This window comes from Mirounga leonina, unplaced genomic scaffold (assembly GCF_011800145.1).
Source record: "Mirounga leonina isolate KUSES-001 unplaced genomic scaffold, KU_Mleo_1.0 Mir_179, whole genome shotgun sequence".
In the NCBI taxonomy this organism is placed as follows: Eukaryota; Metazoa; Chordata; class Mammalia; order Carnivora; family Phocidae; genus Mirounga; species Mirounga leonina.
This window is the reverse complement of record NW_023270466.1, coordinates 7,255,502-7,272,488: the sequence shown is the minus strand read 5'-3', so window position 1 is coordinate 7,272,488 and position 16,987 is coordinate 7,255,502. Positions and strand designations below refer to the sequence as shown.

Genomic DNA, 16,987 nt, shown 5'->3' with positions numbered 1-16,987 from the left:
GGTTGGGTTTTGTTTTTGTTTTTTAAAATCAACTTGGATCTCTTATTCTATGTAAACAACTAAAGGAAAATATGTACACGTTCATCATTGACTCACAGAAACCAAGAAATATGTGCTTTTTGAACTGAATATATCCTTTTCCTTATGCTTACCTGAATCTGTTTCTGCTCACGTTAGTGAAATACAGGTGAGGAGGTGCTAACTATAATCATACACTTTTTTGGTTTTTAAATTCCATACCCTTTTTATTTAACTGTTTATGGAAGTATAATGTATGTACAGAAATAGGTGCAGATCTTGAGTGCACAGTTCAGTGAATTTTCACAAACTGAATATATGTAGGTAATCATCTTGGTCATCAAATCAAGAACAACATTAGCAACACCACATAAGAGCCCCACTTTTGCTCTCTTATCTCTGCTCCACCCTCACCCTGCCCTCTTACCCCGTTCACCATCTTGATTTCTAACAGAATGAATTATTTTTGCCTGTTTTAATATACCCTTTTAATTATAACGGTTTTGGGAATTGATTTAAAACCAAAAACAGGAAAAGGAAAGAAAAGTCTCCCTCCCCCCTCACTGCCTTTTCCAGCATCTTATGTATTCTTTCAGAGTTTATACTCCAAGCATATATCTGTTCATGTCCCCTCCCCACCCTTTAACTGTACTTTCATCTTAATCCAAGAACATGTCTTTTATGGGAAGGTACATAGCATTTTGGGGCATCAAAGTTAATCATTTTAAAGATCTTGCTAAGGTGAATGCTTATACATTGTAAGGTTTGGAATTTATCTTCATCACAAAATGAAGTTTTAGAAAACTTGAAATTAAAGAGAAAATACTAATACCTGCTTATCTTTATGTAGTCCATCACAATGATGAGGAAGAAAATTATTCATTTTACTGGCTCTGATCAGAGAAAACAAGCGAATGCTGCTTTCCTTATTGGATGTTATATGGTAAGTAACTGATTTCCTAACATATTAGTAAAAATGCATACAACAGTGGTACTTTAAATTGTAGTTGGAATTTTGAAATTACTTTTTCTAAGATAATATTTTGATTTCTTTCCAGAAAGAACATGTTTTGCTTTTAAAGATTTGACCAACAGGGAAGGCTGTGCATATTTGGGGGGGATAGGGTATATGGAAGATTTCTGTACCTTTTACTTAGCTTTGCTATTCTGAACCTAAAACTGTTCTTTAAAAAGCCTATTTTTTTTTAAATTGACCAACTACTGTGAAAACCTTTTTATGTGTTATAGCACTTAAGGTTAGAAAATAATGCCCCCGAAGCTGTGTTTTTATAAACCCATGATCCATTTAGTGAAGTTGTGAAAGTGGAGTCAGGACCAATATTTGATTTTTTTTCTAGAAAAACTTCAAAGTGTATCACATGAGGTAAGAGTGCTTTATAATTTGAATATAGGCAATTTTTCCTAACTAAGGTGTGATTCTTAAGTCTATTCTTACGGATTCTCTCCATTCTCATGAAAACATCTAGAATGAGGACATGTTGAGTCAGAAAAAGGTTACATACTATGTAGGTTACATAGGACATTGAGAGGTCTATTTGTTGTTGTTGTTTTTTAAAGATTTTTATTTATTTGTTAGAGAGTGAGAGAGAGAGAGAGAGAGCACAAGCAGGGGGAGCAGCAAGCAGAGGGAGAGGGAGAAGCAGACTTCCCACTGAGCAAGGAGCCTGATGCAGGACTCAATCCCAAGACCCTGGGATCATGACTTGCACCAAAGTCAGATGCTTAACTGATTGAGCCACCCAGGTGTCCCGAGGTTTATTTCAATCATTGGAAAATAAGCTTTGGAATAGCCAGTATTTATTTAAGAGTTACAAATTTCATTTATTTATAAGCATCATGGAAGATCTTTGTTTTTAGAATCATATTTTATCACTGCCTAGTACATTCATCTGCAGGAGTACCTTAGCAACAGTTTTTCCAGAGTAGGCAAAGAGCTCCTCCAGAATAGTGCCCCTTATCTTTTTGTTTGTGGGTGTGGAAGCTAGCTATCCTGTTCACTGGAGAATAGTGAGTGGATGTGTCTTCTACTCCCACCCACCATAAGGGGATTGTTTTTGAAGTTCTTTAGATAAGTTTTTCCTTCCCCCAACTTGCTCCTTGCCTCTGTCATGCTTTCCTCCTTTTGAAAATTATTTTCTGGTATATAGTTTAATAATTTGGAATATGCAGTGATTAAACCAGAAGTTGGTGGTACTGAGATTGCACCTAAACATTTCATAATTCCTTTTCTGTGTTTAAGGTAAATCATTAGCAAATGTGATTAAAGCCTTTTTGCTTTTGTTTTCCTCTTGTGCTCACAGAAGAAATGTTTCTGGGCCAGCTCTAAGTTTTCTTACCATCTCTGAATGTGTGAAACACAGGTGGTAGATTAGGTCTACTAAAATTTGACTTCTTAAACTTACCCAGATGTGGTGCTTTTGTTTGTTTTTTCCCCCCATCTCTCCTGGTTTTTATTATGCTTAGCAACAAAAATTCTTAGGGAAAAAAAAAAAAGCCTATGCAAGTTCGAAAGAAAAAGAGCATGGAGAGGTGGCTGGGGCATTTGGTGCCATTACTTAGCCCCTTGCTGGGGAGAGGAACCTCATGGATTAGAATAAATCATGACAGCTTTACAGAAAAAGAGATGCAGCCAGAATTCTTGGGGTTTGTAAAATATTAAAGGGAACCCTGGAGATACGGCCCTTAGTGTGACAGTAAAAGTCTTTACATTATCCAGGAGGAAATGGCTAAAGACATTCCATTCAGGAGAATGTGCTTCTGAATAGAACACACAGAGCTCTGCCTGGGCTGCTCTTGTGTCAGTCATTTATTTGTCTCTGGTCAGATGAGATGTCCCCAAGATGGTGGAGGCAGGGGGCAGGCAGGGACGGGTCTCAGGGAGCCAGACATGGTAACTTCAGTGTGAAGAACCGCCAGAGAGGGTGGCTGTGAGCATGGTGGGAACCACAGGTTTTGTTAAAAAAAAAAAAAAAAGTGCTTGATAATTTTATAAATAAGAAATCTCTTTTTAAAAATCTTATTGCTTAACCGGCTGAGCCACCCAGGCGCCCCTTTAAAATCTTATTGCTGTTGTTTTTTACTGCTAGTGATAAAACAATGACCCCTTGGCATATTTACTGAAAATTTGTTGTCATAGTTGTTCTAAGTTTGGTATTGGCCTTTTGACTTTGTTTATGGTTGCATTTTGGCATGTAGAAGTTTATTTTTCTATATTTAACATATTTAGAGTTAGAAATCCTTTCAGGATTTTACGCTCTCAGATTAGCACTGATTAAGAAAGTGCCAGGTAAGCAATTTGGACATTCACTTGAGTTCATTCCTCTGCTCAGTTAGAAGCCAGCTTGCCAGGAGGATTATAGCTCTTGGCTATATAGCAAAAGTCTTTGCAGCCATGACTGGTTGGCTGAAGTAGGAGCTTGGAGTTGAAATGATGCTAGGTGGGAAAACAGGAGGAAAACTTCTAAGAAAAGGATATTTATTTATTTATTTATTTATTTATTTATTTATTTATTTATTTTTAAAGATTTTGTTTATTTATTAGAGACTGTGTGAGAGCACGAGTGGAGGTGGGGGATTCCGAGAGGGAGGGAGAAGCAGGCTCCCTGCTGACCAGGGAACCCGACTTTGGGCTCCAGGCTCAATTCAAGGACCCTGGGATCATGACCTGAGTCCACGGCAGACGCTTAACCGACTGAGCCACCCAGGTGCCCCAGAAAAGGAAATTTATTAATAGTAGCAAAGGAGTGTCAAGATATAAACCTCAAAAGATTAAACATCAAGTGTGGATCTGATGGATTTGAGGTGAGAATTTGATCTGGTTGAAGTCTGAATCCTCTGATTAAAGATTTTTAGAAAGAGTGAAGAGTTCCCTAAAAATTGATCTGCAGCCTTGATAACCTTTTCTGGAGTTGTTGAGGAATTTTGGAAATAGTAATGCTTTTTAGTGATTGACCTGGAAGATGGTGCAGTAATGTTAGGACAAAAAGTCTGGAGGAAAAACTGTTAGGAAGGAAGTATTCTGAATGGACTAACTCTCCCTCCATCCTTTTACACTCGGGGCCTCTGAAAGGAATGCCCTCTCCATCTTCACGTGTTCAAAAGGACCTAATATGGAGTGTGGAGGAGGCTTGAGAATGAAGTGTCAGTACTTCTATTTATTTTTTTGTCTTAAAAACAGAGGAGGTTAGGTTTTGCAGATAGTCAAAATACTCAGCTATTAAAACTGGATTGATATACTCATGCTCTGTTAGTCCCTTCTGTCAGATGGTCAGGTGCCGCTTGTGACAGAAGTGAGATTATTGGCCTAACTATTCATTTGTCTTCAATGTGTGTATTTCCCAGTATTGCACTTTATGTGGCCTAGTGAATGGTTTCACCAACTATCTGAAATGGTAGGAGCTTTGTTAACAAATTATGGTGAAAGTAAAAGTACTCACTCACTGTAGAAGAGTTGAAGAATATAAAAGATACCTGAGTTTTTCTTTTTACAAAAAGGTAAGTGTATCACATCATTTTAGGACGTAGTAAGTTTACCTTGTTGTGATAAGTCAGTGATTATTACCTAGCCAGATTTGGAGGGATAGTGGTATTTAACCTGTCATCGGAAGTACAGGTGAAATTTTAAGTGGAAAAGCAAGTGCCTTTCAAAACAAATTCATGATAGTGAAGAGAGTATTTTGAAAATAAAAGTTTGAAACTTGGTTTTGTCATTTTGTTGTGAAAAATGTCATGTCAAAACCCATATTTATACCCTTGAGAAATTTAGAAAACGTTCCTTAAAAAGAACCCCCTTTTGTATTTATAAGAGCAGGACATGTGCATATGTATGTGTAATATACCATATGTTTTATGCTCACCAGGACAGTTTTATCACCTGGTGTTTTTTTTTTCGGTCAGTGGCCCATTCTTCCATTTTAATCCATACTCCATCATCTCGCTACCTGGATTATATTATATTCATATTTCCTCCGTTGATCCAAAATGTCCAAAGCAATACCTAATCCAGGACCATACATTGTGTGTGATTGTTGTGCCCTTAATCTCTCTCACACATGCATGGTCCCTTTTTGCTAACACTGATTTATGGAAGAGACCAGATCTCTTGTGGAGTGTTCCACCTTTTGAATTTTTCTGGTTTCTTCCTTGTGGTATTTTTTAACTTGTTTCTCCATTCTCTGTATGTCTCGTGAACTGGAAGTTAAGTCTATAGGCTCCTGCATTAGTAGTATATGTTACATCGTATCAGAAAACATATAATACCTAAATTACCATTAAGGATGCTAAAAATGGCCACTGAATTCAGTGCTAACCTTCAAATTCTTTCAATGTATGGTCTTCTCCTTTATGACTTTATGGATTCCATATGGTGTTATTTTGGAATTATTTGTATGTTCAGTTCCCCATCAACCTTGCATCTAGTGTTTTAAACAATTAATAGTACTTAACCTCAATCAATTTTATTACGGTTTCAGTGTAACTATAATTTCTGATTATTTTATTCATCCTTCATTTATTAGTTGGCTTTCTTTTATGGGAATTGAGTTTCCCCTCTTCCAGTTGAGGCTGAAACCAATTTGGTTATCCTGAAACCAATTTCCTACTGAGAAGGCAGAATGAATGGTCTTTTCCCTTTAAGGACATAGTTTTCAAAGTCAAGTGTTATATTAATAGCCAAAAAACAAAATGTTATAACCCACTTTAAAATCATTTAAATAAAGTTTCAGTGGATCCTAAGCTTATTTGCTAAACATTTTAAAAATGTGCAGCACTTTCCATGTTAGTTTTTAACAACATCTGATTAGAATTTGAGATTTACTAACCAAATGTCCATCATTGCTGGATGGGATGAAAGAAAATGAGTGTAATCCTTACTGCATTTGCATTTACTTATTAGAGTAAAGTATCTTTTTAAGTTACAACACCCATTAACATCAAGAACTGAAACAGCTGTACATGATTTTATTTATATGAAGCTCTTGGAAAGATGTCTATTCCACAGTGACAGAAAGAATATCAGTGGTTGCCTCAGACTTAATGGGGAGGAGGGAGACATTTGGGATTAACTGGGAAGGTGCACAAAAGAACCTTTTGGGGAGAGGGACACCTGGATTGTGTGTGTCATGGTTATACAGCTGAGGACAGTTGTTGAAATCCATTGGCCTGTGCATTTAAGATGTTTTCATTGATTGTAAACTATACTTCCATAAAGGTTTTTTTTTTAACCAACAACAAAAAAATAGCTGAACTCACAACAAGGCTTTTAAATCAAGATACTTAAAAAATGAAACATTAACTATTAAATTTATTAATATTTTAGTGAACACAGGTTCTTTAAAGCACACTCTATATAATCATTTCAGAAATAATTGTCACTTTATCTCTCTCTTACTATTTAATTTTTTACATGTATATTTTGTAACAGAAATGGTAGTGCATTATTTTACTAGTAGGTACAAACTTTAATTTCTAGTTGCAAAACAGGTTTTTGGAGGAGGCCACTGAGTTGCCTTTATTTTCAATTTATGTAGAGAATCTGGCACAAATTAAGCATTCACTAAATGTCTTTTTCTTTTTCCTGCTTCTTTCCACTATTATCATACCTTAAATCTACTTTTCATATTAAAAAATAAGAAAGATGCCATTTTATCTTATTGGTTATCAACTTTGTTTATATCTTATTGCCCTAGCAGTTATATTTTTCTGCAGATATATAGTATTCAGCTCTTCCATAGGTAAATGTACTTTTGAGGGCTAGCCTGGGAAATTAACCATCGTTTCTAACATTTTTTTGTGGTTAAAGTGTACTGAGTGTAAAATAAATGATGCAAGCAAACTTTTGGTATATAGCTTGCAAATTTGCTTTTCTTTAATGTTTAATAGATTACTTTAGGAGAGCTAATTGTGCTAACATAGATTCCTTGTTCAAAGTTTATCACTCTGTAGTAGTATTTTTTAATTCTAAGCAATTTTTATAACCTTTAGAATGGCTTACCTTGTAAACATTTACATTGAAAATTATGATACTAATTAAGTTCTAGGATTTTATTAATTCAGCAGTCTGTGAGTAGAATCCTAAATTGTGTTGAATTTAAGATTATTTCAACAGTCATGCTAAGAGCTCAGGGACTTAATTTGTTATTTAATGATGATCTTTTGAACTTGTGCTCTACTTTTCCTTAAGGATTTAATTATTTTGGACCCAGAGTAGTCAATGCTGGGTTAAGGTGGCTTCAGGGTGAAGGGATCAGATGAGAGGTTAAGCCTAAGGAAGCAGAGAGGAGAGGATCTGAAAGCAGTAGGTAAGAATCCAGTTCAGCAGACAGCAGTCTCGACGGGGCAGCAAAGACTGGAGGATAAAATCAGGTGGGCCAGCCCAAGTCTTTGTAAATACTCATCCCCTGACAGACACCTTCCTGGGTGTCTGCGACAGGCAGGGCAAATAGCAACAGGCTGCTGTCAATAGCAGCCAGGAGCTGGGTCAGTGTGAGGTGTGCCTGGAAGGGGACGGCGTGGGCCAGAGGAAGAGGCCATGTGGTGGAGGGAGCTGAGGGCATCACAGCTGATCACAGCCTCACTTCCTTTCTTGCCCTAGTGAGCCTGACTGCTGGTATCACATCCGCCTGTGACACTTGCGAGGTGGTATTAATTTGGGGAAAGAGTGAAGAAAAATGGCTCTCTGTTATGAGCTTTGATTGTAGATCTTTTTTGTTTTTTTTTTTTTTAAGATTTTATTTATTTGACAGAGACACAGCGAGAGAGGCAACACAAGCAGGGGGAGTGGGAGAGGGAGAAGCAGGCCTCCTGCTGAGCAGGGAGCCCGATGTGGGGCTCGATCCCAGGACCCCGGGATCATGACCTGAGCCGAAGGCAGATGCTTAACAACTGAGCCACCCAGGTGCCCCTTGATTGTAGATCCTTTAAGCTCTCTGGAATTTTGGATCCTTGTTTCAGTACTTGTTTTAGATAGTATGGTTTCTTGTCTATAAATAAGGCCTGAGCAGTAGGCCCTTTTCCATCCAGTAACAAGCAGTGTGATTTTGGGTGACCAGTGAATATCACAGGTTGGAAAGTAGTGGCCTGCTAGCTCTATGTAATTGAGTATTTATAAATTTATAAATAGTTTATAGTAGTTTATTTGTTTTTGCCAATGTTTAAAAATTAGGAGGTTTCATGCAAAAACAAAATCAAGATTTTTGCTTTGTTTTAAAAAAATATCCCTACTACCCACATAATATAACCATATACACTAATACCCAGGGCCAATTCCCTCACATTTATTAGCTGTCTGGCCTTGGTAGATACATGATTGCTATGCCAAACTTGCAGTTTCCCTTTATCTAAATCAAGGATCATTATACCAATCTACTATATATATATCTATGTAGATATATATATTCACACATCTACACATAAATAACTAAAAAGTTAAAACTATTGAAATATAAGGCTATCTGGTTTTTTTTAACAGTAGTTAGGATTTTTTTTTGTTTTGGTGCAGGAGCTGTGAAAGTGATTTTACTTTATTTACTTATTTTATCATATAAAATTGTGTGTTATATATAGTCTTGTCCCTACTTACCTTTTTTATTTAGCTGTTGGATCTTTAAGCTTATTTCCAACTTGCATTGATTCATGAACATTCTGTGTTAATCTGGAGAGTGATTTTTTTTAAAAGATCATTCAAGTCTTGGCATAGGAAAGACTATGTCATCTGGTTGAAGTGAAAATAGTTAATACTGGAAACATTGTGACATTTCTCCATGAAAAATATTTGAAAATGGTTTACTGGTTTATCAGGCTACCCCTTTGTTATTCTTCATTCTTAGGATGATTTGTGTAATGTTCTGGTTCTTAAAACCGTACCAAAGGCTCTCTGAGTACATAGCAAAAATGTTGTATGTAAGAATAGAAATAAGAAGCATGTGTCTAAATGATTGCGTTTTATTACTTGAGGCCTGAATTGTCAGGATTGAAACTGAATGATCAGGTTGTGATTCTTTTCTTTCAGTCCACTAATTTCATTCACCACTGATCGAGCCCCTCCCAGGTTTTGAGACATAGATCAGTAGTCCAAGGTTAGCAGTCTTCACAGGGACTGGGGCAGGCAGATGATAATTTTGAAAAATGGGACTGGGGCAGGCAGATGATAATTTTGAAAAATGGGACTGTGGAAGTCCTAGAAATGGGTATGGTATTATTCAGCAAAAAACACCTTTGCACCGTGACTTCAAAAAGCACTACTGATGTCACAGGTATTTTTTCCTCGGTATTTTATTCATCCTGTACGATTGCCCTTTGCTTCTTCAGAGAGATTACCTACCTCAGAGAGAGGTGACAACAGGCTCTCCCTCCTGGTGCTTTCTAAGCCATGGGGCTTGCTTACATTTACATCTCTGCACTTGTCATTTATTAGCTTATTTATCCACTTCTAACAAACCGATGTGATCATTTCCTCACTCACTGATGTTTATTGTGCTACCCTGTTACCTTTGCTGCCTGACAAATTACCCCACTGGACTGCAGTCATCTGAAGGCTTGCCCCGGGGCTGGAGGGTACATTGCTAAAACATGGTCCATTCACACCCTGGCCAGTTAGCACTGGTTATTGGCACGAGGTTTCTGTTCCTTGCCACACAGGCTGCCCCAGTGCCCTCATTGAATGACACCTTGAGGTACCTAGAGTGAGGAATCCATGGCAGAAGCCCCAGTGTCATTTATGAGTTAGCCTCAGAAGTCATAGTCTGCCATTTATGCATTATTTACACACGGGTGCCCTAGTCATTGTGGGAGGGGGCCACCTGAGAGGGTAGAAATACCAGGAGATGAGCATCATGAGGGCTGTTTTAGAGGCTGGCTACCACAGCTGTTTAATATCTCTCTTGTTCCTCATTTGTTGCTTCCTATTTTTGGACAGCAATGTGGAATTAGAATGACCATTCTATATTTGTACATAGCTTCTCATGAAAATATACGAGAGGAATTTGAGAAGGACCTAGCTTCCAAATGGCCAGGAACACAGTGACAGATCATAAAATTGCATTGATTTCGAGTTTACTAATTTGAGGATTTGTGTTAATAGAGGAGTCATTTATAGGATTTTTCTTAAATTTAAAATAATTTCATATGGCAAGGCCTTTTGACTAGGGAAGATGCATGGGTGGTGTACAATTAAAAATGATAGATTACTAGCAAATATTTCCTTGATAGTTATGTGCCTTAGTCCTTTTGGGTAGCTATAACGAACTGCCAGAGACTGGGAGGGTTATAAACACACAGAAATTTATTTCCCACATTTATGGAGGCTTTGAGGTCAGAGATCAGGGTATGTCAGCATGGTCTGGTGAGGGTTCTCACATGGTGGAAGGGGCTAGGGATCTCGCTGGCCTCTTTTATAAGGCACTCATCCCATTCATGATGGCTCCACCCTTATGGCTTACCATCTCCTGAAGGCCCCATCTACTAATACCATCACTTTGGGGGGTTAGGATTTCAACATAGGAATTTGCAGAGTGGGGCACGCAAACATTCAGACTATAGCATTATATAAATAGATTTATTCTGAGTCTATAAATTTCCTTCAGCTTATCTCGTTATACCCAGTATCTATTTATGTATGTTATATACAAGCATTCCCCAACTGGATTTAAAAATAACATTTTTTTAAAGTTCATTACTAAGGATTTAGGTTTTATTCCCTCAAAGGAGAAATGTTATATTGCTCTCGTGTTCTTTGAATTGAACATGTGTTCCAAGGCATAATTCCAACCCACAGTTATTTAATGTATTAAGGACTATTTTTGTTTTGAAGGTTAGAAGGAAATAATACCATTGCAGTTTTAGTAATTGAAGAAACCAAAGAACTGCAATCTTGAGTAAGAGGAATTATCTTTAATCTGGTGCTTAAGGAAAGATTTCTATAATTTGAGAGAAGGTCTTATTAGAAATTTAGGGAGAATCTGAAAGAGGTCTCTGGATTTCATTTAATTTAAATTATATGTGTGTGTGTGTGTGTAATAAATATATATATATACACACAAATGAATCAATCAACCCCTATTCTCACTCTCATTGGCCTCAAGGTGTTTTTTATTTGGTTTTGTTTTTCTTGGTTTTGGGTTGGTCTTTGGAGGGGTGTCTATCTACTAGTAAGTCCTAAAATAGAATGGAGAAAAGACTTTACTGGTGTTATACAGTAAACCTTAGAAGAGAAAGGAAGCATGTTGGAGACTAGAAGTGAATGAAAAGAATGAGGAAATTTGAAAAAGGGGGGAGGGTTGGATTTTAAAATTTTTCCTAAAAGAATTGTCATGCTGTTTTTCCAAATAGTAATAATATAGAAAGTCATGTGATAAGTTGATGCTTAAAAGAGGAAGTAATGTATAGACAAAAATGATGACTGAGATTATAAATGATTATCTTGTGGTTAATTCATGATAAATTGCAATCTTATATGAGTCACAAATAACTGTACTTGAAAATTTATACTAGGTAACAAAACATTTCCTTATTCTTGGAATCGATTGTTCTTTGTATACCTTTTTTTGTGGATTTGTATGCTGCCATAGATAAATGTTAGAAGATTCTGTATAGTTAATTGAAGTTTTGTGTTTTTGTTTTGTTTTTTAGAGTAAATGGGATAAAACCATATTGAGAAACAGCCTAGGCATTGAGAAAAAGTTCCATTTATCATTCTTGAAACAGAAAATTGGTAAAATGCCCTCTGAAAGCTGAATCAACTGTTATGACCAGTTTTGGGACATGTCCTTCTCAAAGTTTCAAAGATCCTTGTTGGATCTGTGATTTTATAATTTCTCTTAATCCAGTGATTTTTTTAAAACTTAAAGATTTAAGAATTTAGGTTCAGTGAATTAAACATTGAATCAGAGTCCATATATAATATATGAACCAGGAATTTAAAATGAAACCTAAGGGGCACTTGGGTGGCTCAGTCATTAAGCATCTGCCTTCGGCTCAGGTCATGATCCCAGGGTGCTGGGATTGAGCCCTGTATCGGACTCCCTGCTCTGCGGGAAGCCTGCTTCTCCCTCTACCGCTCCCCCTGCTTGTGTTCCCTCTCTCACTGTGTCTCTGTCAAATAAATAAAATCTTTAAAAAATAAAAATAAAAAATAAATAAAATGAAACCTCAGACATGGTTCCTCACTTCAGAGAGCTCACAGTTAGATTGAGGAAACAGCTCACATATGTAAGTAATGGAGATAAAAATTTTATAATTAATTTTTTTAGTGATTTCTTTTTTTTTATTTTAAAATTTTAAAGATTTATTTATTTATTTATTTTAGAGCAAGAGTGTGCATGAGCGGGACAGAGGGAGAGAATCTCAAGCAGACTCCCCACTGAGTGTGGAGCTTAACACAGGGCTCAGTCCCACGACCCTGAGATCATGACCTGAACTGAAATCAAGAGTCGGACGCTTAACCAAAACTGAGCCACCCAAGCACCCCTTTAGTGATTTCTTTTTACCAGTCAAAATTTAAAGTATATTATCCCAAAGTAAGCTTTAGCATTGAGTCTAATTTATGTAATAATATATGTGCCAAATCTAATGCTTGTGGCCACCTCCCTGTCCCCCCATGTATGAGCTGAAAATGCCCTGCCCTGCAGGAAGATTCTGAGTTGGAAAAAGACTTGTGCCTTCAAATTGAATGAGGGTCGGAAAGTCCCAGGCAAACTTCATTGGAGATTGAGGATGACTTACTTAGAGGGATGCCAGTGAAATTCTTGAACTCCAAGTTTCTTTCTTTCTTTTTTTTTTTTTTTTTTAAATATTTTATTTATTTGAGAGAGAGAGACAGAGCTAACAAGAGAGAGAGCATGAGCGAGGAGGAGAGGGTTCAGAAGCAGTCTTCCCATGGAGCAGGGAGCCCGACATGGGGCTCAATCCCAGGACCCTGGGATCATGACCTGAGCCAAAGGCAGACGCTGAACGACCGAGCCACCTGGGCACCCCTGGAACTCCAAGTTTCTAGAACAGTTTGCTTGTAAGAAAGAGGAGGAGAGGATGAGGCTAGTAAAATACTTCTGCAACTCTAGAACTGAAAAAACATTGGAACAACATGTATGAACTTTGAGAGAAAGGATCTACCCACCAAAAGTCATATACATAGTAAATGTCAGGGCAGAGAACAAGAAACTATTGGAAATGCAAGGAATACCAGTGGTGGACCCAAAATGCTAAAGAATCTACCTGAAGTAACTCTACCAGATAAAGATGGAAGCATAATGTAGTTCTGAGGATAAAAGAAGACAGTGAAAATAGGAAGCAAATGCAGTTTTATAGGAAACCTGTACAGTATTGTAAACAGTTAAGTCTAAATGGATGGAGTTAGTAAAAATCTTGCTCTGCCTTTTCCCCAGTTTTAGTCCATTTCCCAGCCCCATCCCCCACACACTCCTTTATGGTCATTTCGGTGGATTTGCAGGAAGCAGATGAGGTTAAAAGCATGTGTTCAATCTAATGTCCTGATTTAGAAAATCTGTTTTAAAAATGCTATACTTGTTACCACAAAGGTTGTTGTGAAGTTGTTTGTTCAGTGCTCTTACTGCAAACAATAGAAACTAGCTATGGCAGATTTAAGCCAAAAAGAATTCATGGATGGGGTACTGGATGACTCTCGGGATCCTTGGGAAGGCTGGAGAACCAGGCTCAGTTAATTGGAGAGAAATTGTCCAAAACTTCACAGTGACAGCACTATATCTTCATTTAGAAATAAACTGCCTTTTTCTTCTCTTTTCAAATGTAGGTTATATATTTGGGGAGAGCTCCAGAAGAAGCATATAGAATACTAATGTGTGGAGATACATCCTTTATTCCTTTCAGGTAAATATAAGAATGATATGGTAGACTCATTCAATCAGGCCCTTGCCAGAAATATCTTGGTATAGTTGTTTCTGGGGGGAAAAAAGGAAAGACCTGGTAAGTAGTCATTTTAGAGTGGATACAAATACACCACAGATCTAGGTTGCTCAACAGTGACACTATTGACATTTTGTTGGGGGGCTGTCCTGTGTGTTGCATCCCTGGCTTCTGCCTACTGGTTGCCAGTGACACCTCCACCTCCACGAAATTAGTTGTGGAAACCAGAATGTCTCTAGGCGTTGCCAGATGTCCCTCGTGGCAGTGAATCACTTCTCTGTGAGAACCTCTGCCACTCATGGAAGCTGTACTTTGTAATCAGACGAAGTCCTGGAATTCTGGTACTCAGAGCTACCACTGAGGAGTTTGGGTCCTGAAGAGTTAAGAAGTAAGTTTTCCTGATAATCAGGAGTTAATTTCAGTGGCATAAAGGAACCTCTTCGTCCTAGTAATATGCCAACAGAGACAGTGGGTGAGGTTGCTAATGTAGCAGCACTACTAGAAAAACCAAATAGCTGTGTCGTAGAGGATGGATAGAAGTGATGTCCATCTGTAAACGGATGATAGCCTCATCCTCAGCTCAAACTTACCAGGTGATTGTGTTGAAGATACTTTGAAAAAGCATGTGTTCTTCTTTAAGGTCTAAAAGTTTCTCTACCTGTTTCTCAAAATCCTTGACTTAGCTATGCAATCAAAGTATTGTATGGCACTTAACGTGTAATAAACATGTGAAATAATTTTACGGATTCCATACTGTGTTGATAATTTCAAGTACTGCATTATTCTTCCACTCATAAGTTAGTAGTTTTTAGTATTGGTGCGTATGCCTTGAATGCCTGATGTTGAAGGTATGGCCTTGCTTTTAAAACGTAAGGTTGTGAATTTGACTTCATTGTAGACGGGCTTTGGGATGGGTCTCCCATTGAACTTAGGCATAATCTTCTTCAGTAACTGTATGACTGTCCATGGACTTACTCTATAAATTGATACTTGTTTCAGTTCTATATTGCACTGAAAACTGTATATTAAGTGATTTAGCAAATTAGAAGAATTACTTTGAACCCAGTCCTACCATCTTTCTTTCTAGTGCAAGGATTATGTGAGGTCTTTTGTTATTTGAGATGGATAGGAGGAGATGAAGATTATTTTCTAAACTGGAGAGTGCTCTACTTTTCTTTTCAACCTGTAATATAACAGCAACCATATATTTCCTTTAGAAGAAATGCTTGTATCTGTGGTCTATGAGTCACAGGAACATTGGTATACAGTGTTAATTTTGTTGTAGAGTTCTTTATATTGGTATTCCTTTATAATAGTGCCATTCTTAAAGTTCATAACATAAGGTCCTGAAATACAGTAAGCACCCATATTTCACATATCCAAGTAAGGATCCACGGAACACTGTTGATGTAAAAGAGAATTTGCATTAATTTAAATGCAAAGGCCAAAAATAGAATAAATGTTGCTTTTTTGCCATACCTGTGTTTAAGATTATTGAAGTTTGGCACTGAGAAATGAAGTTAGTTACTTCTGGTCCCAGGAGTAAAGTTAGTAATTCTCTAAAAAACAGGACTTCGCTAGAAACAGCTCAAGTTTGTAAAATTTGAATCTTTATAGTCCTAGATGCCAGATATTTGATGTATCTAAAGTATGGTTTCTCCAAGTATGGCCTGTGAATTAGTGTCAGTCTGTGAACTTTTTCTTATCAGCTGTGATGAGATAAGTATATTTATAAGAAGAATTTGGGCTTGTATTTGATGTGTTTTTTCCTTCTATTTTTCTAGTAATTCATTTTTATTTGTAAATAAAATAAAAATTTACATATTTTTATTAAATAGAAAGTAGTTATTTACAGAAATTATTATTTTTGGATATGTAATAATACAGTACTATTGTATTTTATACTTACTGCATTTTGCAAAAGTATCAGCCTGTGCAGATTTAAAAATCTGCTGCTTCACCACATTTTACTGTTCTTTTAAACTTACTAATAAGAAAGTAGGTCAAATAGAATTAATAAAGCTTGATAATATTTTTTTAAGCTTGATTGCGTTGTAGTCTTTTATCCTTGCCACTTTAAGTGCGTAGAATAAATATATGCACTTCAAGTGCACAGTATAAATATAGCTGTTAACAAGAATAGCATTCATTTGCAGTTAAACTTTTTATGCTCCGTAGCAATATTTAGTTAGATTTAATTCAACTTAGATATAATTCTTTAAGCACTGAGTTTACATGTTTGTATATACATATATATGATTTCTTAATGGATTATATCAATATTTCTCTGCCATCTAAATGAAAATACAGTATAAAATGTAGTTCAGTATTTTTTTGATACCTTAGTGTTATTGTTAGGAAGAGCATATACTGCTGTTCTTTGGTATTACCTGTAATACTCCTTTGCTTCTTAGTTGATTTTTTTGCGGGGGCGAGGGAAGGGGGCCTCTGCTTTCTGTTTTCTTGGGAGATAGTATTGTATAGTTTTTATAGCTTGATTATTGACGTCAGACCAGGGGGAGTTTGACCCTCAGTTCTGCCACTAACATCTCTATGGTTCTTTACAAATGTGAGCCTTGGTCTCCTACTCCATAAGTGGGAATGACAGTAGGATCTCCCTAATGGGGTATGAGGATTAAGTAACATTCTGCATATAAAACACCTAGTATAGTGCCTGTCCTTAACTAACATTTATTGGACATTCATATTTTTGTTTTTTTTTCAATTGATGTGTGTCTTCATACAGCTAAAAGAAACTTACTAATGTCATGTATATGTAACTACCATCCAGTTCAAGGTACAAACACTGCCAGCAATCCTAAGGATTCCCTTCAGCCCCTTTCTAGTCAGTAACCACCCCCCAAGTAACCACTACTTCTACCACATCAGTTTTTCTTGCCTTTGAACTTCATATGAACGGAGTCATACAGAGTAGGCATTTTGGAGAGTTGGGACCTAGCTTTTTAAATACATTAATGCCTGGGGCGCCTGGGTGGCTCAGTCGGTTAAGCGACTGCCTTCGGCTCAGGTCATGATCCCAGAGTCCTGGGATCGAGCCCCACATCGGGCTCCC

General features: G+C 37.0%; 1 protein-coding gene across 10 annotated transcripts in view; it reads left to right on the top strand.

The window, feature by feature from the left end:
- Positions 1 to 16,987, top strand: part of CDC14B (cell division cycle 14B) — a 110,705-nt gene that overhangs the window by 60,083 nt on the left and 33,635 nt on the right. For all 10 annotated transcript variants that reach the window (XR_004682782.1, XM_035024467.1, XM_035024465.1 and 7 more), the window contains exons 4-5: positions 869 to 961; positions 13,802 to 13,878. Coding sequence is in view for 9 of the 10 variants with exons in the window: in XM_035024467.1 (XP_034880358.1) it covers positions 869 to 961; positions 13,802 to 13,878 (170 nt within the window). In the remaining variant the exon portion in view is untranslated. The remainder of the gene's footprint in view (positions 1 to 868; positions 962 to 13,801; positions 13,879 to 16,987) is intronic.